A 22,531-nucleotide genomic window follows, 5' to 3' on the forward strand; every position below is an offset into this window, starting at 1 on the left:
GTACTTCTGACACCATGTTTTGGTAGCCCTCCGGTTTATAATAGCAGCAACATTAACGAGACTGGGCCAGCTCTGTCTTAACGTAGCGACTCCATTTATTGCCAAGCTGCCACAACCCAACACACACACGGCACAACCACCAGGGGGTGCTGCATGAACGATTGAATTAGTCCTTACCATAACAATCTGGAGAACAGTATAAGTAGTGTGCTCTTTTAAGCACAAGCGTGCAAGAATCTACCCAAATTGGATTTCACACTTGATTAAAACTTCTTCACAGCTTTCAGGAGGTTTCACCGTGAGGTCATAAGCTAAAAATTGAGCAACTGTGCACCCACAAATGAATGGACTGAGTTCATTTTTCTATATTTTTTGAACATCAAATTCTGAATTTTGGAGATTTTAGTCTTTACAAAGAAAAAAAACCCAATAAGCATGCCAGTGATGACATCTGATACAAATATTTACCAGAATACATTTCACATGTGATTGCAAATGTAATGCTTAAAAGCAGTGAATACATAAATAAAACATCTAAAAGATTTTTTTAAATTAATATAAACACTCATCACTGCAAGTTGCCTGCCAGTTTGGTAACTGACTTTAGGTCAAGTGCATTTTCAGAGGAGCTAACATGAACTTCTTTAAAGAAATGCCAAGTAAAAGAAAATATGCTCTGAGAAATGACGCCGTGCACCAGTGACAAGAATTCACAGTGCACACACTGAATGCTGCTCATCGTTATCAAAGGGCAGAAAATCAGTCATGACAGCTAAATACACAACTAGCATGCCAAAGTCATGTCATTTCCCTTCACTGGTGCCAGAGCACATATCACATGTCATTGAGAGAGAACACAGTTGCACTCGTGCCAGCAATTTTGTAGGCCATTACCTTGTCGGTTAGGATTTTATCCACATTTCATTTGATTTTATTTTAAAAGTAGCTTTGAGAAACAAGCTGTTCTTTACAGACAATTTAACAGCTGCAAAGTCTGTATTCAGCCGCAACCTGCCGCACTGCTGCATATGATCATTAACATTTAGTGTATGTAATTTTCATTTACACGTGTCACCTCAGCTGTTTTTTTTTTCTCCTAACTTTTAATAATAACGAGTCCCCTATTGTGTTGCTCTGACAGCGTGTTATGATGGGACGTATTGTATGCACACAAGTTTTTACATTTGCTTGCACTGACCTTTCTGACACACTCAAATCCATTTTCAGCAGATCGATCAATACTGGTAATTATACTTTTTTGTGTCTGCATTCTGCTGTGGCCATTAGCCATCCGTACCTCGCTTAGAGTGAGAAAAAAAAAACAAAAAAAGAAACCCTGTCCACTCTGCAAATAAAAACATACGCCCACGCCGATGTGGAATGATCATCGTTTGAATTTTTGGTCAGCATGATGAAGCAAACGAGTCAAACTGGGGTTGAAGGAGCAGCCAAAGGCAATGCTCACTGAACCGTGTTTGTTTGCTGTACCTGTACCTGAAATAAATCTGCTTACACTGTAAAACAAGCCCTTTAGATGGTGTAATCTTGTATGTCATTGACGGAGAGCCAAGGCAGAAAACGGAGAACAGATGGACTAATCACAGCACTATTATTCTGTGGCTGAAATGGGCTGACTGTACTTAGCGAGCTTGTGATTTGCTTTTGAAAACCTGTAACTCAGTGATGCTTCCTCCATTCTTGTTCTTGTTCACTTAAAAACAAGTTGCACCTCCTTTCACCTTTTGTGGGGGCCAGGTCCATCTGATTTCCTTTAAGCAACAAAAAACGTTATTTCTACCTTCAGTACAATAGTAGCGTCTCACATTGGACCTTAAGAAAGATCCTAAACGCACCTTGACTGCAGCGGCACAACACACACTCCATGGTTGCAGAGTCGGGGTACACACGGAGCTTAACCTGCTGGCTGACAGATACATGTGAGGGGTGGGTTTGCATGCTGCTTGCATCAGGGTGCCAGTGGGAGGTGTTGAGTGTCTGAGGCAGGCTTTCTCATCGTCTGATCCCCTGCCCACGGGCATGGGGGAAGCTGCCTCTTCCTGAGATTTCACACTGCTCCTCTCTGTTTGATTGCAAATGTTGCCTCTCCCCACCGGCTGCTTTCCAGCATGCATGCCACACCGCTATGATCGATGGCGAACAAATATGAGAGACCTACGGCGGGATTAACAGAGGAAAACAGCTACTCACGTTCATGGAGAGTGAGATAGGTGTAAATGGTATATTTGATGCACCCTGCAGATTTTTAAGTAACAAATGAGTTGAGAAGTTCCATGAAACAGTGTGCAAAAAGAGGAACTACCTTGATATTAGCAGGAAGTGGCTCTGACAGGGTATAACTAAATTCTGTTGTCATTGTCGGTGAAGGGAAAACAACAAGGAACCAGGGTTTTGTATTTGTTTAGCAGTGACATGTCAAATCTTGTTATTCAAGTACTCTCAGTAAGCACAGTAAGCAGAAGCTACCAAATACAGCTTTTTTTTTTTTTGGTTCCCCTGCGGAGGGGTACATTTTTCAGCAGAAAAAAAAACTTGCAACAAGTGCACAAACATAGTGTTGACATGTGCATTTTCCTTGTTCATTTTAATGGAAAGTCAGAAAAACAGTGGAGGTGTTTGTATCCTTAGAAACTGCTTTAGCATCCCTTAGCAAATTTAGAACATGTAGGAATGTTTGTTGCCTGTGCAGAATGATAAAGAACCGCTGATCCTTACAACATTATCTGCATAATTGGTGTATATTTATCTCCTAAACATTATCTGTGTGAAAACTTCTTCAGGAAAACAGTGTTGTGTCATTTGTTTCCCAAAAAGGAAAGCACTGAACGTATCACTTTTTCCGACTTAGACTTTTTGCATTTTTAAGGTGCAAAAGGTTAAATGTTTTCGCAAACACTGTCTAATCAATTATCCGTTAAGCCTTCTGCTGAAGGTGATGGCAGGATAAGAATCAGTTTGAAGTGTCAAAGTCTCCTTCACAGACTTGGCGCGATCTGAATCCTCCGCTTCCTGAGGAGGTGCGCCTCTTGCTGACAAATCCTGACGAGTGGACATGTCAGCGAGAGGCGCATCAGGAAACAGAGACAATGTAGCTGCTTCGGTGGGTGCTGCTGCACCTCCTGTCAGATCTCTCGCTATCCACCATTTTGTATTAGACTTCCTTTATTTGAAGACTGCCTTTTGTATCACTGCATTTGACAAAGCCTTAGCACCTGCTGACAGATCATGCTATTCCAATTGAGAAGCTGATATGCAGTGTGATATGTCAACCAACACTGAGGCTTCGTCAAACTGTGATGTGTGCACGAGGCATCTTTAGATAAAAGGAGATTCAAAACACTGGTGAAGAACTGAGAACGCAGCGTACTAAATGATGATATAGGTCTTTTTGTGAGTAATGGAATTGTTTCTCTGCTGGTGCAAAGGTGTTTGTTAAATGCATGAGTGGAGGACAGCTTTGCGCCTCAGACCACGACTACATGTTTGGCTTGCTGACCAATTACTGGCTGGAAATTGCAATCTGAGGCTTCAAAACAAAATATTGATTGCAAGCACCTGCCAAAGCCAAATAAGGTGCTAAACAAATTACTTATTATGGACATAAAAGATTCAGTGTTATGATTATCACAGTCAAGTCCAGTCCCCTGATCAGGTCAATTCCTTAAATCAAACAATACCAGTTTTGTTTGTGTAGTAGATGAAACAGACTCTAAATAATTAAGTCATTTGTATGAGTGTCCAGCCTGGGACTTGGAGATTGGAGTTCAGATCCCGGTCAGGCTTTAAAAATGGGACCCAATGCCTCCCTGCTTGGCACTCAGCTTTAAGGGGTTGGATTGGGGGGTTAAACCACCAAATAGTTCCCGAGCACGGCCACTGCTGCGGCTCATCGCTCCCTATGGGGTTGGGTCAAATGCGGAGATGTAATTTCACCATTGAGTGATGACTAATGGGACTCATTTACATTTTGCTGTAACACTTTCAAGAGTGTTATGACTTGACCGCATTGTAAAAGTTTAACACTGCAAAGAAATAATTCCCATATTTTATTTTTTATTGTAGCACCTTGGAGGTTCCAACCAGTTTTATTTAATACAAAAGTGCTTCGGGAACTGAGTTAAATGCACACGTTGAGCCTCAGTAGCGTAAGTCACTCAGTGAGTCACTCTACATTTACAAATTTACATATTTTCTTCAGGCTAATGCGAGCATTTTATTAATGCGCTTCATTTAAATCTTAACTGGGAGCTGTTCCGTGCTGGAGTAAAGGTGTAATATCAAACAGGGGTCCTTGTTAGAACTGAAATGTGATCTTAGATTAAGCATCTCAATTTTTTTAATGCGTGTTCCAAATTTTTTGTAGAGAATTAAAACAAATTGTGTCTTATTTTTTTGTCATTAAAAATTGTAACTTAAACCCAAACATTCAAAACTTAATGGGTCAAGAATTACTGCAAAGGCAACTGAAGCTTAACAAATGTATTTTTTTCTTCTTTTTTGACTAAATGTTTTAAAATCTTACATTTACACTTGCTTGACTAATTGAATTTAGGCTAATTCTGTTCTGCTACCCGCTGTCTGCATTGCTCTTACTGCTGAAATAGGAAACCACACATTTCCCATTCAGTTATCTGTGTAATTTAATTACAAGTGCTCAAGGAAATGTAGACTGAATTCTTTTGGTGAGGGGTTGTAAGTCAATTGAATGCTATATAGAATGATTTCCTTTCTACTCTTTTACCATCCAAGTCCAATGCAAAGGATAAGGAAGACAAGAACAGCATATTAGCGTGTTCGTTTGATTCTCTTTGTCCTGTTGAAAGTAAATTTGTACATCACTGAGCAGTTTCCACAAGTTCACAACGAATATATTTTACATCTTAAAGTCTTAAATAGTCTGGATTTTCCAGGTCCTAACTGATATTTTTACTAAGACTGGCTTCTGCATGAATGGGTCAGTGCCTTAACATATCATTTAAAGAGTTATTAAAATCCAAAATGTTTTCACCCTAACTATCAGCATTTGTTTCAGTTGCAATTTATGTGTCCACTAAGGCTGGGGATATACCGTATTGACCAGAATATAGGACGAGGTTTTATTCGTTCAAAATAATTTTTAAATGTGGGATCGTCTTATAATCGGGGTCTAAGCATTTACACATGCTGATATTTGTCTGGGGTCATTACACACCCGTAACAGCAGAGGGTGCCAGTCTGTGTTCTCAACAGGAGAAAACAAATGGAGATGATAGGTCCGGAGCAGAGTGGGCCGAAAGAGGGGCAAGTTAACATAGTATGGCAGAGTTATGCTAATTCTAAGATGACTGTGGTCAATTCAGCAGAGGCGTCAAACATTGCATGCATGGATGTACTGGATGGCAGTGATGTTGACCCTCAATGGGAAGAGTCGGCAGGTGTAGCGATCTGATGGTTTACCGGGACACCAGCAGCATGAGAGGGAGGGAATACAGCGAGGCAGAGCATGTCTGAATAAAAGCCTCATTTGACGTTTGATTTCAAATGTTAGCCAATTTCTTATAGTTTGTATAAAAACAGTATTTGTTCTCAATTTTTTTTAATGAAAATGGTTTATTTAAAAAGTCATTTATTTGTCTTTTCCTGAAGATTAGTTTTGGAAAGGAGGCTTGTCCTATGTTCTGGTCAGTACGGTACTTGCTTTTAAACCTACAGGGAGTGCAGAATTATTAGGCAAGTTGTATTTTTGAGGAATCATTTTATTATTGAACAACAACCATGTTCTTAATGAACCCAAACAACTCATTAATATCAAAGCTGAATGTTTTTGGAAGTAGTTTTTAGTTTGTTTTTAGTTTGAGCTATTTTAGGGGGATATCCGTGTGTGCAGGTGACTATTACTGTGCATAATTATTAGGCAACTTAACACAAAACAAATATATACCCATTTCATTTATTTATTTTTACCAGTGAAACCAATATAACATCTCCACATTCCCAAATATACATTTCTGACATTCAAAAACAATACAAAAAAACATCAGCGACCAATATAGCCACCTTTCTTTGCAAGGACACTCAAAAGCCTGCCATCCATGGATTCTGTCAGTGTTTTGATCTGTTCACCATCAACATTCCGTGCAGCAGCAACCACAGCCTCCCAGACACTGCTCAGAGAGGTGTACTGTTTTCCCTCCTTGTAAATCTCACATTTGATGATGGACCACAGGTTCTCAATGGGGTTCAGATCAGGTGAACAAGGAGGCCATGTCATTAGTTTTTCTTCTTTTATACCCTTTCTTGCCTGCCACGCTGTGGAGTAGTTGGGCACGTGTGATGGAGCATTGTCCTGCATGAAAATCATGTTTTTCTTGAAGGATGCAGACTTCTTCCTGTACCACTGCTTGAAGAAGGTGTCTTCCAGAAACTGGCAGTAGGACTGGGAGTTGAGCTTGACTCCATCCTCAACCCGAAAAGGCCCTCATCTTTGATGATACCAGCCCAAACCAGTACTCCACCTTGCTGGCGTCTGAGTCGGACTGGAGCTCTCTGCCCTTTACCAATCCAGCCACGGGCCCATCCATCTGGCCCATCAAGACTCACTCTCATTTCATCAGTCCATAAAACCTTAGAAAAATCAGTCTTGAGCTATTTCTTGGCCCAGTCTTGATGTTTCAGCTTGTGTGTCTTGTTCAGTGGCGGTCGTCTTTCAGCCTTTCTTACCTTGGCCATGTCTCTGAGTATTGCACACCTTGTGCTTTTGGGCACTCCAGTGATGTTGCAGCTCTGAAATATGCCCAAACTGCTGGCAAGTGCATCTTGGCAGCTGCACGCTTGACTTTTCTCAGTTCATGGGCAGTTATTTTGCGCCTTGGTTTTTCCACACGCTTCTTGCGACCCTGTTGACTATTTTGAGTGAAACGTTTGATTGTTCGATGATCACGCTTCAGAAGCTTTGCAGTTTTAAGACTGCTGCATCCCTCTGCAAGATATCTCACTATTTTTGACTTTTCTGAGCCTGTCAAGTCCTTCTTTTGACCCATTTTGCCAAAGCAAAGGAAGTTGCCTAATAATTATGAACACCTGATATAGGGTGTTGATGTCATTAGACCATTAGACCACACCCCTTCTCATTACAGAGCTGCACATCACCTAACTGGTAGTAGGCTTTCGAACCTATACAGCTTGGAGTAAGACAACATGCATGAAGAGGATGATGTGGACAAAATACTCATTTGCCTAATAATTCTGCACTCCCTGTAGTGTTGACATATAGGTAGCTGCTGCACTGCATGCAGTACTGGAAGATTCCACTAGGGATCTAGTGCAGAGAACTGAAATTTAACTAGACAAAGTGCCAGAATTCTAGGGCACAGAGAAAACAAACATGGAGACAGCCAACAGTGTTTTCAAATGACAGCTTTTCAGTGTCTTACTACGCGACTCTGAAGTTTGCTGGCCCCTTTGGTGTCCCAATGCAATTGCCTGACCTGCCTATTGGCATGCAGCGCTCCTCGGTAGATTAGGCAAACTACGGTTTTGATGTGAAGTGTTGCTTTTTGTCAGAATGCAGATGGTCTTCAGCAAACCAATCTTGCATAAACATTGCTTTTCAAAAACACTAAACAGAACAATCACTGATATTAAATTTGTTAGTAACATATTTTAAAAACAAACAGTTTTTTATGATTTGGTTTGATTTGATCTATGCAGGACTTTTAGGGCTGAAACGGTCTTAAATTGAATTTAAATAAATAAGAGGGGAAACGCCAAACACCAGAAATACTTGCTTTATGAATTTCAAGACTGATTTGTCATCATAATTAAACACAGCCTTTTTTGAGCCAACTTATTTTGATTGTTGTTTGACATTCACTTGAAGAGGCTTGTCTCTTTTTTTTTACAACACCCAGATATTCATTCTTCCTCTTGACTGAATGTCTTTTTCTGCGTCCTTGCCTTTGAAGCTTGTTTTGCCTTTTTCAGACCCTTTTTGTAGCTCTTTCACAGTAGGTGCTCTCAATGGCCTCACGCTAGAGGGTAGAAGATGTTTTATGTTATAAAAGCTGAAAAAAAAACATGCACATCCATCTTAAATCTGTTAACCTTTGTTCTGTTCAACTTGTTTAGTTCCTTCGAGCAAATCTTCCAAGATATACTTTGAGCTGCTACCAAAAAAATACAAAAAATTAACGGTTCCATCACATCTAAACTGTATTATTAATATTATTTTCATCAATAAAAAAGACTCTTCCTTTGACGTGATTTCCATCTCCACTAATCAAATAATAAATAATTTAATCCCTGAGATTTTCCCCAAGAGGATATGCATATGCATGACTTTCATGCTCGATATCTCACTGACAGATCTCACTAAACGAATGTCTTCCATGATTCATTTGTTGTTCTTCCTCCCTTTTCGATCGGAACACAATCTCACTGCTAATTTTGCCTTTGATCACCATGGTCTGGTACATAAAACACAGTTAACTTCTGAGAGCTAATGTTAGCTTTTAATTAGTCTAAACCTGCACAAGGTTCAGAGAACATATTTGTAGCGTGACGTTTTTTTTTATGCTTTTATAGCCTTGTCTATGACCATGGTTGTTCCCCATATCTTCTATCATAAGTCATGTAACATATTCTTCAGAGACCAGATTGTCAGGGTGAGATGTATATCGGAGTACTACGTACTTAATGTTTTGCAGAGAAAGTACATGCATCAGCACAAGTGATAAAAAGAGATGACTGGGGTAAAACACTTCCAGATTTAGATAATACTTCCACAAGAGGTAGATAATTTCCAAGCCCAATATGGACAAATATTAACATAATCTCCCAAAATCCGATCTTTAGAGCCATGTAAGCAGGCCATGTTGCAGCTAAATAACTGCCCCAGAGAGGCAAAGGCTTTGTTTGCCCATTTAGTGCAGATATGAGAGTTGCTGCATGGCTGACAATTCTCGGGAAAAGTCAACACAGCCAAGCAGTCAGATGGAAAGCTCTGTTGCCACAATGCTCGGAACAATACAAAAAGGACAATTCAAATTTTTAGCATTATGAAATAGGAAAATTGGCTTTTTTTGTGTGGCTGAAAAGCTGCAGGAACAGAACAGGCAGCAATCTTTCTCTTCCTATGCAGCTCCGCCTGCTTTGGCTTCTGCCAGCGTTTCTGTCAAGGCTTTGATTAGGGAGAAGGAGGAAGCTGCACAGGAGATCATGAACATAGTTGGGTGGGCCATTCTTTACCACAAACTGTAACTTTTAGTCCTTTGACATGGAATTATAAAGTACCAGAAACCATTCAAGGCTGTGGGGGTGCTCATCAAGGCAGCTTTTGAGGACAGCACGATCCCTGCTGCCAGTGATTTTCTGGTTGATATGCCGCATTGAGCTGTCATTATTATTAGAAGTATGGTCAACAGTTGTGTTCTTTGATGTTTGTCTAATTATCCTACATAAAATCAGTTGGCACAAAAACACAAATCATATGATATTTTCTCAGAGAGAATGGGGAATTGTAAAAGTACTTAAAGCTGCTTTAGCAACTCTACAGAACAAGCTAGGTTTTACAAGCTCCCCTCAAGTATCTTCCCTCAGATGCTTCTGCTAGAAGCAGGAATCTGCGATGCCAGAGCGCACAAGATGATGCTAACCGCCAGTCACAGTTTTCTAGGTCCAAAAGTCTTTCGTAGTCCGTGACTTCAAATGTTATTTTTCTGTTTGGGACTCTGGTAGTTTGTCTTAAAGTATCTTTCCGGAGCATTCCCCTTCCAGAAAACATATATGATTTTTCAGAAATCCGTGAAAGTGATTGTCTTATCATGCACTGTGATATAATGTAAGGTATGCGTCTTTTTATTTTATTTATTTATTTATTTGCTACATACGCCCCCTGCCCCGCAGAGCTCCGTGCAATAGGAAACTGAGCGCCGACCAGAACTAACCAATAGCGTTAGACTACTGCTTACGTGCTTCAAATTTATGGAATACCTCAGCTGATGCTGAGTTGATGAACTTTTCACAGACAAGTAAATCTCTAAAATATAAATACCGTATTGGCTCAAATAAAAGATGAGGTTTTTTTTCATCTTAAAAATTTTGGGTTGTCTTGTAATTGGGGTCTAAGCATTTACCCATGCTAATATTTGTCTGGCGTCATTACACCTCCATAACAGCAGAGGGCGCCAGGCTGCATGTTCTCAGCATAACATAACGTATGTCTTATAATAAGGGCCGTCCTATATTCTGATTAACACGGAATATGAAAACACAACATGACATGAGAATAAAATTTGTAAAACCACGTGTTTTAGCTCTGTTTGTCGGCTACAGAAGTACATTTATAAACAAGAAACGTGAAGTCGCCATCTTAATAAAATGGATCAACAGACTTTTTGTGTGATATGCTTGTCAGCCACTAGATGGTGGAATCGGATAAGAGAAGTACTCTGTCTAGCTGCTTTAAAGGTGTTTTGTGTTATTGGTAGAGGTTCTCATGCAAACATGTTATTGGTGCAAGAGAACCACATTATTATTATGATTATTATTATTGTTATTGTTATTATTATTATTATTATTATTATTATTATTATTATTATTATTATTTTATCTCCACAATATATTTATAGCTATGCAGTGTTAGAAGGTTGGTTAGGGCTAGGTTTAGAAGCTAATTTGTTTTCCAAATTTGCTATTGCAGCTTTAAGACATAGCCAAGTAAAGTCCACACTTTTCCATTTCTACACCATATATTGCAGATAACGGGAACATTAAAAAGGCAGCATTAATTTTTTATCTCATATGCCATGTGTGGAAAGAAGAAAAGCTTCATTATGAGATAATCAAATTAATATTTAATGTGTAACTGAAAAATGGGTCAAGTGCCATACAGTTGTCTGGGTATGGGTCAGTTTAGATGCCTAGACCTTTTAATGTTCCATTTTTGAAATGGTCCATCTATTTATAAAAGGCAAGCAGCGCTGCAATTATCCTTTGTGCAATAATCATATCTTTCATTTGAGAAAATCAGATTTTGCTGTTCTTGCTGTAACAATGCATAACATTAGCAAACGTGTTAATTTAGTAGCTTTTAGTTCCACAAATATGATAAATATTAAAACCCATATGTTCATCAGAATGTGGTTCTCCTTGCTAAAATGTACACATGGCAATCGTTGAGAGAAAAAATGATAAGGTGTAGTTACATTTGGTTATACTCTTATTTTGGTGCTACTGTTGTGTGTGCGCCCAGTCTTCTCAAACTCCCAGTGAGCAGATAGTTGCTCACACTTAGCCAGGTTCCCTTGGAGGTTTCTTCCTGTTATAGAGGGTTTTCCTCTCTACTGTCGCTACATACTTGCCTAGTATGGTGATTGCTGTAGTCACTAACACAACAAACCAGTGATGACTGTGAATTTGCATTATTTACATAAACTAAGTTAAATTGAACTCTCCTGCTGCCATTCGTGCTGATTAGCTGGAAGCTTAGTGATGAGTTACTAAAAGTATTTTTTTTCATATCTTTGCATGTTTGTTGAAAATGTGGTTTTATAAAAGTTTTTTGAGTTAACTAAATTCAAATTTGAATGATATAGTAAATAACAAGTCTCAGTGAATGTCATCAAATATATTTTTGCTTCTTTGTATTGTTATATAGTGAGCCTTAATGTTTTGCATGAAAAGTAATTGAATTGTACCGTGTAGTGATTGTGGACTGAACCATATCTTTAATAAATCAGGTCATTGGCAGTGTGCCAAGATAAGTATCACATTGGCTAAAGACCAGAGGTGCATAGTGGCTAGGCATCAGTAGGATCCTAGTAATGAAATAAATAGAAATTGGAAAAAAAAGTCTTTTTTAAAGTTTTGCCATTTTCATTCAAAAGGCTTCTTCTCTCACTATCTGCTTTTGCAGTGCCTGAGGTTGGCTATGTGTATGATAGCTGCCTGATCTCTAGGCTAGACAATGTTTCAGTAGACAGCTCATCACAAAACAGAGAGAGAGAAATGTTGCAGCTTTGGACATGGCATATAAGAAGGAGAGGGACCCAAGGGGAAGTAAAAAGAAGAAAGAAAGGAGAACAGAACATCTGATTGCTAAAAAATAGATTGCATGAGGATTTGCATGACTGCAGTTTACACTGAACACAGACAGACAAGGTTTAGCGATAAAGTCACATGTGCTGCCTAATTAGTGTGTTAATCCCAGAGAACCGTATGGAACCCAGCTCTCCACTGTCATGCAATATTCTGTCAGAGTTACGGGACGTTTGGCTTGAGAACAAGGATTATTTTGGGGTGACTCACAGAGAGCTTTAAGGCTTCCAAAAAATGTCAAGAATTTGTGAAGTGATCTTTAAAAGTGGCACTGATCAAAAACTGTAGAAAAAAAGTGAAAAATGTATATATGCATTTTTTCATTTGCTGTAATGGAGCAGTAAAAATGACTGCTATGTCACCTAAATGCATATTCTTGATCATAAAAATGTAAGATTAACTCAAGTAATTGTTATCTAGCTTAAGGTAGCAGACTATTGACTGCATGGCATACCACATTAACGTGAAACTTTAAAATTAAGAATGGATTTTTTTCACAAAGACAAAAAAGAGAAGTGAAAGGAAACCGTACTGCCACTTTACATTTTGTTGCGCAGAGTCCATTTTTAGTTTCACTGGATCTAGTCTGCACAGCATTTGTTAAGATCCTTGAACTGCAGGGAATTCTGAGATGTCTGAGAGCCTTGAAGACAGAGCAGATCTACTCCTGTGAGACCCACTGGAAATAAGGAAATGCATGTCAGACCCAAACCGAACAATTCCAGTCCCTCAAGTGCCATCCATCATAGAAGGGCAGAACACTAGTTAGAGGGAGGTTCAGCGACTTGTGTGGTGATGGAGAGATGACCCTTAGGGCTTTCCTGTGAAGCCGGCCTGAGCAGCCCCACCAACTGGTGTTGAAGTGGAACTGGCCCCCAGCCAGGATCCCTTCCCTGATGCACAGCGCTCTACCTGCTCTACGAATCACATCTGGGGTGAGACTGGGTAAGACCCTCTGAGAGTAACAAAGCACTACCTCTACGTTCTATTTCTGCCTCCATAATTATCCTTCAACTTTCAACTCGAGATCCCCTGGACCTCCCTTTACACAATCAGCTAAAAAAAACACCTTCCATGGATACAAGCAGCGCCAGGCTAATAAAGAAATTTTACTCTATGTGTCTTAAGGAGCTTGTACTTTCCAGCCCAAATTTATACACACATTACCACCTCCGAACCTGCTGCCTCAGCATCCTGCTGCCAAGATTTACTGGCATGGCAAAACTAGACAAGAGTACCATCCAATTTTTTTAAGTACAGAGAGCCATCCACTTTTGTTAGAGTAATACATGAGCACATTTAAAGCTTAGGGATACTGGCTCCGGTTCTCTCATTCATTTTACAGGCTTAGTGCTAAAACCGGACATGTTCAGTGGCAGCATGGTGTTAAAAGCACTTTTTATGGAAACTAATGTGAGCTTATATGCATGCACTTTTCCTCCTGCCTATAATTCTCAACATTTATCAGGGTCTTCATCCATGTTATTCACGCTAGGGTGAAACAGAAGTAGCTTGTAAAAATCTCTAGAAAGGATAATAACAGGAAATTTGTCACTAGGACATGCTTAAAAAATTGCCTCGTCACCTTTTTTTAATCAATATTGAGATGTCTGCTTGAGCATTATTAATATTTAAGCTAAAATTACACTCAACAAAAATATAAACACAACACCTTTGTTTCTGCTCCAATTTTTCATGACATGGACTTAAAGATCTAAAATTCATTCCAGATAAACAATATTACCATTTCTCTCAAACGTTCACAAATCAGTCTAAATGTGTGATAGTGAGCACCAGTGCTTTTCTGAGATAATCCATCCCACCTCACAGGTGTGCCACATCAAGATGCTGATCTGACATCATGAGTAGTGCACAGGTGTCCCTTATACTGCCCACAATAAAAGGCCACCCTGGAATGTGAATTTCTTTGCTTTATTGTGGGTCTGGGGACTCAGAACTGGTCAGTATCTGGTGTGACCACCATTTTCCTCATGCAGTGCAACACATCTTCGCATAGAGTTTATCAGATTGTCAATTATGGCCTGTGGAATGTTGGTCCACTCCTGTTCAATAGCTGTGCGAAGTTGTTGGATATTAGTGGGAACCAAGCCCCCACAATGCGGCTCTAAAATTGGTCTCAACCCGGAAGTACCAAAAATTGCAGTTCCACCCTCATCCGCTGGGGGCTGGTGTCAGAAGCGAGCAAATCCTCATTGACTCCATGTTAAAAATACCAATTTCACAGGAGAAATAAACATGTTTACATCCTGGTACCAAAACATGTTTTTTGTTAAAATGATGTAGTTTACACTCATGACAACTCAAAGGTAGGTGAATTTTTTTCTCACTCTTCTGTTTAAGTGTATTAAAAGCCTAAAATTCTGTATAATTAATGAGCCTCAGACCCACGTGACCACAGAGCTAGCTCCGTGGAAAGGCCTCAGTAGAGCCTCAGTCTGGCTTGGAAACTGCTCCGGGATTTTGAGTCTCTGTGTTTGTGTATTCTTTTTTGGATATTTTTTGTACAATTGTTGGACAAAATGACTTGCTGTGGCATTAGTTGCACTAATGCTCAATGGGTAGGTCTGGTGAGTATGCTGGCCATGCAGAAACTGGGACATTTTCAGCTTCCAAGAATTGTGTACAGATCCTTGCAACATGGGGCCATGCATTATCTTGCTGAAACATGAGGTGATGTTCATGGATGTACAGCACAACAATGAGACTCAGGATCTCATCATTGTATCTCTGTGCATTCAAAATGCCATCAATAAAATGCACATGCGTTCTTCATTCTTAACAACTGCCTTCCCATACCATAACCCCACCACCACCATGGCCACTCGATCCACAACATCAACATCAGCAAAGCGCTCACCCACACGATGCCACACACGCTGTCTGCCATCTGCCCTGAACGATGTAAACCGAGATTCATCCGTGAAGAGAACACCTCTCCAATGTGCCAGATGCCATCGAATGTGAGCATTGGCCCACTCAAGTCTGTTACGGCGATGAGCTCGAGTCAGGTAAAGACCCCGATGAGGACGACGAGCATGCAGTTGAGCTTCCCTGAGACAGTTTCTGACAGTTTGTGCAGAAATTGTTTGTTTATGCAAACCAATTGTTTCAGCAGCTTTCTGAGTGGCTGTTCTCAGACGATCTGCTGGATGTGGAGGTCCTGGGCTGGTGTAGTTACATGTCTTCTGCAGTTGTGAGGCCGGTTGGATGTACTGTCATATTCTCTGTAACGCCTTAGGAGACGTCTTATGGTGGAGAAATGAACATTCAATGCACGAGCAACAGATCTGGTTGACATTCCTGCTGTCAGCATGCCAATTGCACGCTCCCTCAATGCTTGTGGCATCTGTGGCATTGTGCTGTGAGACAAAACTGCACATCCCAGGGTGGCCTTTTATTGTGGGCAGTATAAGGTACTCATGATGTCGGATCAGCATCTTGATGTGGCACACCTGTGAGGTGCAATGGATTATCTCAGCAAAATAGAAGTGCTCACTATCTCACATTTAGACTGATTTGTGAACAATCAAAGAAATAATATTGTAATATTGTGTATCTGGAATGAATTTTAGATCTTTAAGTCCATGTCATGAAAAATCAGAGCAGAAACAAAGGTGTTGTGTTTATATTTTATGGCAAAAGAGGTTGAATCTTGCGAGATTTAAAAAAAAACTGAAAAAGAGAGGAAAAATGGTCTTAAACATGAATCAAAGCCAAATATGTTATTAATAAAACAGGATTTATAAAAAAGGCAAATATTAAGTCAGTATGAATGTCTGTATTAATTTAAAGAAACAAAAAATAAAACTCCCTTTTATCAGTTACCGTGGTGTAAGTCAGCTGGACCCAGTGATGAAACTGCAGAGAAATCACTTTTGTATGAAAAGAAAAGCAAGGGAGGTAGATTTATAGGGATAATGGGACTTCTACCCTTGTTCCATTTCAATTCCACATGTAGCTGCAATCTGTGGCACACAATAATTTAGTTCAATCTGAAAGACAATAAGCTAGCTCCATACTTTGCTGTGGCTAATGGCCTGGGATGTGATAACATGTCACTGGGCCCCCTTTCAAAGGTTTGGCCTGTCTACTGTCGTTTCACAAACACAGTGCTGTGTGCTCACGGTCCGAGTTTTGGGTTGAGTGCCTCGGACTCATTGTTGGCGATCACACAAGCGAAAGCACATTTTTGATTTCAAATTGGGCGAAGGGAAATGTAGACACATTCAAAGCCGTGACATGTTGACACATCATCAGTGCCACTAGATTCAACTGCATTTCCCCGTGAAGTCATTTGTTAAAAGGCTGTAGTTTACAAGCACCTATAGTATCAACGCAGTGTTATAGAGTTTAATTCTGCTCCAGTTATGCTCTTCCACTGACCTATTTACTTTTTAAAGCTGGTGACAAACAGCAACAGCTAACTACTGAGCAAGACATAATGGTGGAAATGAGCATGGGATTAAAGACATTACTCATGACAATTATTCAACGGGGGCTACTTGAAAGGGCCTCCTCCAGGGAAGCATTCACAAAACTCATTCCCATGACCTGTCCGCTTTTCTTGGTGGCACCGTCAGCCCTGGGTAGCAAAGATCGCCATGCAGGTTAAAGCTATCGTAATGTATTTCACTCCAAAGTACTAAGAGGAAGGCTCACTGACAAGGCAAACTGACCTCTGTTTGAGGAAACCCACACCTCTGCATCAGCATGCAGCACTGGCAGCTGGGCAAAGGCCCAAGCTGGCACTCAGAAAAAAAAAACACACAACCCATTAGGTTGACATTCTGCCTTTCAGCCTCCATAATGTTTTCCTTTAGGTATTTATTTGTCATAATAATGCCTCATGCTTCGTACACACAAACAAGATGTTCACAGGAATCTCATAATGTTTAATCAGTAACGGTTAAAAGCGTCATACCCTCTCTGACGCTGATATGGCAATGATTGAAAGCGCTGGAATACCCCTGACGAAAGTTCAAACGGGAAAAAAATACATAACGCTACTAGCATCATCTGTGAGATCTGAAGCAGGAAAATCAGACAGCATTACTAAAGAACCTCATTATCATGCAAATGCCATTTTTTCCATTTATCTCACCCTTCTCAATAGCCCATATGGCAGCGAGTCCACTCAGAGGAAGATACATGAAGACCTCATGCTGGGCAAGCGGCCACATCAAAATTCCTCCATCTGTGGTCAATTGAGTTTGTGTGTGAGAACATGAGTGTGTGTGCATGCTGGTACCTGTCTTCAATTTCCCAATATGAGAGCTAGCTCTCATATCACAGCCAATACAACTAAACACTGATCTCTGGAAGAGTGATAATTGCTGAGCTTCGGCTGGACATGATCAAATTAATGGTCAGACTTGTGTCAAAAAAAAGAAAAGAAAAGAGGAGATACATCGTGATTCTGAAAGGGTAAGCCAGAGGCTTTAAGTAACAGGACATTCAAATTATATTTCTGGCATTTTGAACTATATGTCTGTTAAAGGGGCATTATGGAAGTTTGACAGCCAAAACATGTATAGAAATAATACACTTCTTCTTCATACATTCTCCTGCAATGCCCTGGTCCTGTAGAATGAGCCCTGGCATTTTTACTGTGATTGCCTGTTTTTCTGTAAAATCACAGAAAAAGAGAGCTGCTCGGGTCGAACAGGCTGCTTCATGCGCGTTCACGCTCAGGCATAGCCCGTAGCATTTGCTATCCGTAGCTTTAGCAGCAGAGAGAGAGGTAGTGACAACTCTGCCACTTTGTCGCTGTTCCTAACGCCTAGTGATGAACCTAGCTACATTTCTGAGGACCCTTAGCTACTTTCTGTAGAACTTTCTTCTAGCTATTTCCTGCAAATTAGCAACAAAATAGCCATTTTCGCTCCGAACCGTTGTTTGGATTGACGTTGTTTCAGCTGTCATCAAGGATATAAATGTTACAGATACATTGAAAGTTACTGGTGTGTAGCTCACCTTGTAAGATGTCTGACTCGCATGCAGAAGACCTGCGTTCTTCCCGTGTGTGCGTGTGTGGCCACACACACGCACAGGACTGTCTCAGCTGTTATTTTTGTTAAGGAGTGTGCACGTACAGCATGTGCTCCTCGTGCACGAGCCTACTATTGAAGCTGCCGTTACGCTTTTGGCCTGAGGGGGCAATCGCGAGCATAAAAATTCCAAAGTCCGAAAAGTTCCTTTAATGACATGAATGACAGAAGCAAAACAAACTAGACACTGTCAAAAACGTGCAGCACGTTTAGCAACACTTCAGTGATTAGCCCATAAAGCAAGCAATTTAAAGATTCCAAATAAGTGGTCAGACTAATCACATACAATTGTCACATAAGACCATTTTATAACTTTTTTTCGTTCCGTGAAAGATAAAAATAGCATGTTCATGAAATTCTTTGCACAAAATAACTCACATAAAGTGATTTCAGCAGTGTTCTTCTCGACATTTTCAGTACCTTCCAGAATGAGCCTTTTCATGGCTCTGTCACTTTAAAACTGGCCACGCCCACCCCTCCCACACTCAGGCTGCTATAAGCTCAGAGACTTCAATACTTGGGAGGGCCTCTGAGTTGAGGGGCTTCATCTTCAGCAAGATCTCTGTTTTGCCTGTGAGAGGTGGTTCTATTATACTTTCCTCATTTGTGACATCATAAACAGGGACTTTTTGAAATGGCTTGTTTTGGGCACATGATTACTAAAACCAAACGCTAACATAAAACAAAAGAAAGGATGTTTTCTTATCTAGAGTGTTTAAAGAGGCTGTAGAGACCCACATCACTGCACAAAATGATGCGAAAGGGGAGTCTTGTGCAATATTATCATTTGCCAAACCCATGCTAAATAATGTTTGGCATAATTTTTGACTTTTTTGGGTCAGGCACTCAGGACTACTTTCTGTTTCTGTATGAATTATATTTTTGAAACTCTTATGAAAATCTAGTTACCAAAACAAACTCGTCTGCACCTGTTTTGAGTAGCAGATATGCAACATAATCTTTGTTTTCGATGTACTTTTGTAAAACAAAGAAAAAGTGAGAAATCAGATCAGGTTGGCTTGAGGATTCAAGATGACTTATATTGTTCAGTTCTGCAAACTAACATCCGTACCAGTCTTTAGAAACGCCTGAAATGCAGCAGATGGACAAACACAGGAGACACACACCAGTGGGTGTTTTTAACTGATGTGATCACTGTGCATGACAAATCAAACAAAACAAACAAACATATAGAAAAAGCAATGTGTGCTGTGTGAAGCAATCAATTTAAAGGGAATTACAGAGCTCACTGATTATGATCAGAGTCTATTAAAGGAAAATAGCACTCTAATCAAATTGATTCAGGGATTTTGGTTGTGATGCAATCACACGCATGCAGTGGTACACACATAGATACTAGCATGCATGAGTCGGATCTACTTATTTTCATGCAAATAGCACGGAAATAAAAGTGGAAAATAAACACGGGGAAGCAGAAATTGAGTGCACTCGAACAGCCCGAAGATCAGAATTAGGAAAAGTGGGAGGAGGGAGCAGCTGCTTAGGCACACGAAAAAAGAAACTTCAGAAATTAATTGCTGCAGATCAGGCAGCATCTATGTCATAGATCAAAAGATTTTATTACTGTAGTTGGAATATACTCTTACTTCCAGAGCCAAGAACCATAAGGAATATGTTGATGTCTGCTTCAATGAAGCTGCAAGACCGTTATAGACCACCACACACACTTTCTTCTGAGCTATCCAGTCCAGGAAACCAAGGTCGTATTACATCAGTCTGCAGCAATCGTCAAATGGGAGCAAATGCACTACAACATCCGACACTTAGTCTTCTAGAAAAGGATAAACATGTAATAAAATGTCCAATAAACATCTGCAACCAATAATTTGATCTAATCATATGAATAGTGTAAAGGCCTGACTGCAACAATATCATTTTATTAAAAGAGGAAATCCACATTGTATTTTTTCTGTAACAGACTAGCGATCTCTAAATGTAGATTCCCTGGTGTCAAAATCCTCCTTATATGACAAAATACACATCCATGTCGGCGTTTCTGGGAGCCAGTGATGCAAACGCTGACAGTCGAGGGTTCATATATTGCATTTTATCCAACTTTAATGGAGTGACACATCATGCTCACCTCCCCATTTTTTGCTTGTCAGTCATCTTTACTGCAATGAATAAAGCTTTGCGCTGGTACAAGCTGTCACTCTGTCACTCAGACGCTTAAAAAAGACTTCATGTCACGATTCAGGTGGAGCTGGGGAGGAATCCCTGCATCACATTTGATTTATTTCCGCGTCTAATCTTTTTTTTATTTTAGGCAGACTCTGTTATCTCCCTAAGGTGAGAATCACATTTTAATTAGGCTCATCCCTGGTCGTGCACATTAACTCCGCACCTCGCTGTTCTATGTGCTCATCTTGTGGGCTTTTTTGTCGCAGGCCCTCGGTCCCCGTTTTTTGTGAGAAGCTCTCGTACTCCCTTCAAACTCCTCCATCTTGTGCCACATCTTCATTCTTTGACTGCTCCATCTCCACTCACAATCTTGCTCTCTCGCTGCTGACAACAAAAAGCTCCCTGTCTCACAAACAAAAAATAAATAAATAAACTGTGTTTTACAGATGGGAATAGCACAATAAACAGCCAAAACAACAGAAACAAACAGGAAAGAAAATGCATAGATTGCACATCCTGTGTGCATAGAACTACAAAAAAAAAAGAAAAATACAACGAAGCACAAACATAGCAATCCACCAGTTCCTGGGTGACCAACAGGCCTGTATATGAAATAAATGAATCTATTTAATGGGCTGTTTCTGACCCCGAAAGGGCCAGGGGAGAGGCCATATTTGCGAGACACCACATACTCTGCAAACTCCCTTTACTGAAGTTTTGTGTCACTAATTGACACAACCGCTTCCAATAGAGATGAACGAACTAGCTAATGAGACCCAACCCAGCTGTCAACAAACTATGCATCACGATGCAAGAAGCTACGCTAATAATAGAACGCTGTCATGTGCTGTTATGGCATGACGGTGACACATTTTACCCTTTGATCCTACAACAGGCTTTTATAGCTCTTCGCCTTTAAAAAAAGACATCTCTTTGCACTCGCTGTTTTTCCTCCAATTCACTCTGTAACAACAATAGGGTCAATGTTGACCTGCCACTCTGTCAGCTCCCTAGCTGAGGAGGAACTCTGAAGCTCCTTTAAATAGTAGAATTTATGCATAAAAGGCGATGCCCTGCATTCTGCAGAGGTACAGCCACATTAAAGCAACAAGCTAATGATATACAGTTATAATGAGAAGGGTGAGATGTTCCTAGGAAGCACTGAAATACCTGCATGTACAAACGCCTCGAAAGTGACTTTTTTTAACGTTGTCATAACTGAATCATTTATCATAATGTAACAAAACAGATATTCGATTTAGCCGTTTGAGCAGAATTGTTATTATGACGCACAATTATATGATAGGTTCATGATTTTTTATATTAATTACTAAATAATCAGAATAATTGACTCGTTGATTATTCTAAAAATATTGATTTAGGTGTTTTGGAATTTTTTTGTTGATCACAAAATACATTGTTGCTTTTTAAAGTAAGACTAGCCATGCACATTTCCAATGGCAACGACATTAGCATTGGTATTCCACACATCGCAAATGTCATCTATGTTCACATGTGCTGCTTCTTAGTTATGACTGATCAGGAAATAATCAAAATAATCCAAAAAAGGGGCTAATTTCTGCTTTGAGTGTTCTGGATACTAAACTGTTAATATTATATATTATTAAATTGGGGCTGCATGATGCCACAGTTGGTATAGAGATGGTTGAAGGGTTGAATCCCAGCTAAAGCCTCTCTGTGGGGAGCTTGCATTTATTCTCGATGTTTTTTTCCAGGTACTTCAGTATCCTCCCACAAAGAAAGACCGTACATGTGTGAAGTACTGAAGACTAAACTGTACCATGGTGAGAGCGAGTGTGTGACGTGTTTGTTTCTGTGTGGCCCTGTGAAGGACTGGCAATCTGTCCAGGGTGTCCCCTGCTCCTCACCTGATGACAGCAGGAATTAAATACCAGCTCCCCATTGGTGGACTAAGCCTACTGGTGAGTAAGTGTTTCAGAGGATATATGGTTGGATGAATGAATAATTAGATTGGACATAGCATCAAATTTTTTTTTAAATTCCCACTACAAAAGTGAGAATTTAGTTCCTGTCATGCATGAAACAACTCAACTTTAACTAGTCACTTTTTCTGATGCCATTCCTGGAGGTCTATTATTACATTTGTAAGTCATACCGTTTCAATGCAAACAGCAGCTCCACAATGTTGCCTTCAGTGTCCATACTTTTTACTACCAATGCCTGGCCTGTTGCAGTTTTTTTGTTCT

At 40.1% G+C, this 22,531-nt stretch overlaps 1 protein-coding gene across 2 annotated transcripts in view; it reads right to left on the bottom strand.

Annotated features, from left to right (window-relative positions):
• pcdh1a (protocadherin 1a) overlaps positions 1–22,531 on the bottom strand; it is a 139,490-nt gene that overhangs the window by 10,054 nt on the left and 106,905 nt on the right. The window contains exon 5 of one of the 2 annotated variants that reach the window (XM_070555740.1): positions 614–20,705. The exons of the other annotated variant lie outside the window; for it this stretch is intronic. Coding sequence (XP_070411841.1) covers positions 20,536–20,705 — 170 coding nt within the window. The 3' untranslated portion in view covers positions 614–20,535. Of the gene's footprint in view, positions 1–613; positions 20,706–22,531 lie in introns of those variants that run through there. 2 annotated transcript variants of the gene reach the window in all.

This window comes from Nothobranchius furzeri, chromosome 10 (genome assembly GCF_043380555.1).
Source record: "Nothobranchius furzeri strain GRZ-AD chromosome 10, NfurGRZ-RIMD1, whole genome shotgun sequence".
NCBI lineage: Eukaryota > Metazoa > Chordata > Actinopteri > Cyprinodontiformes > Nothobranchiidae > Nothobranchius > Nothobranchius furzeri.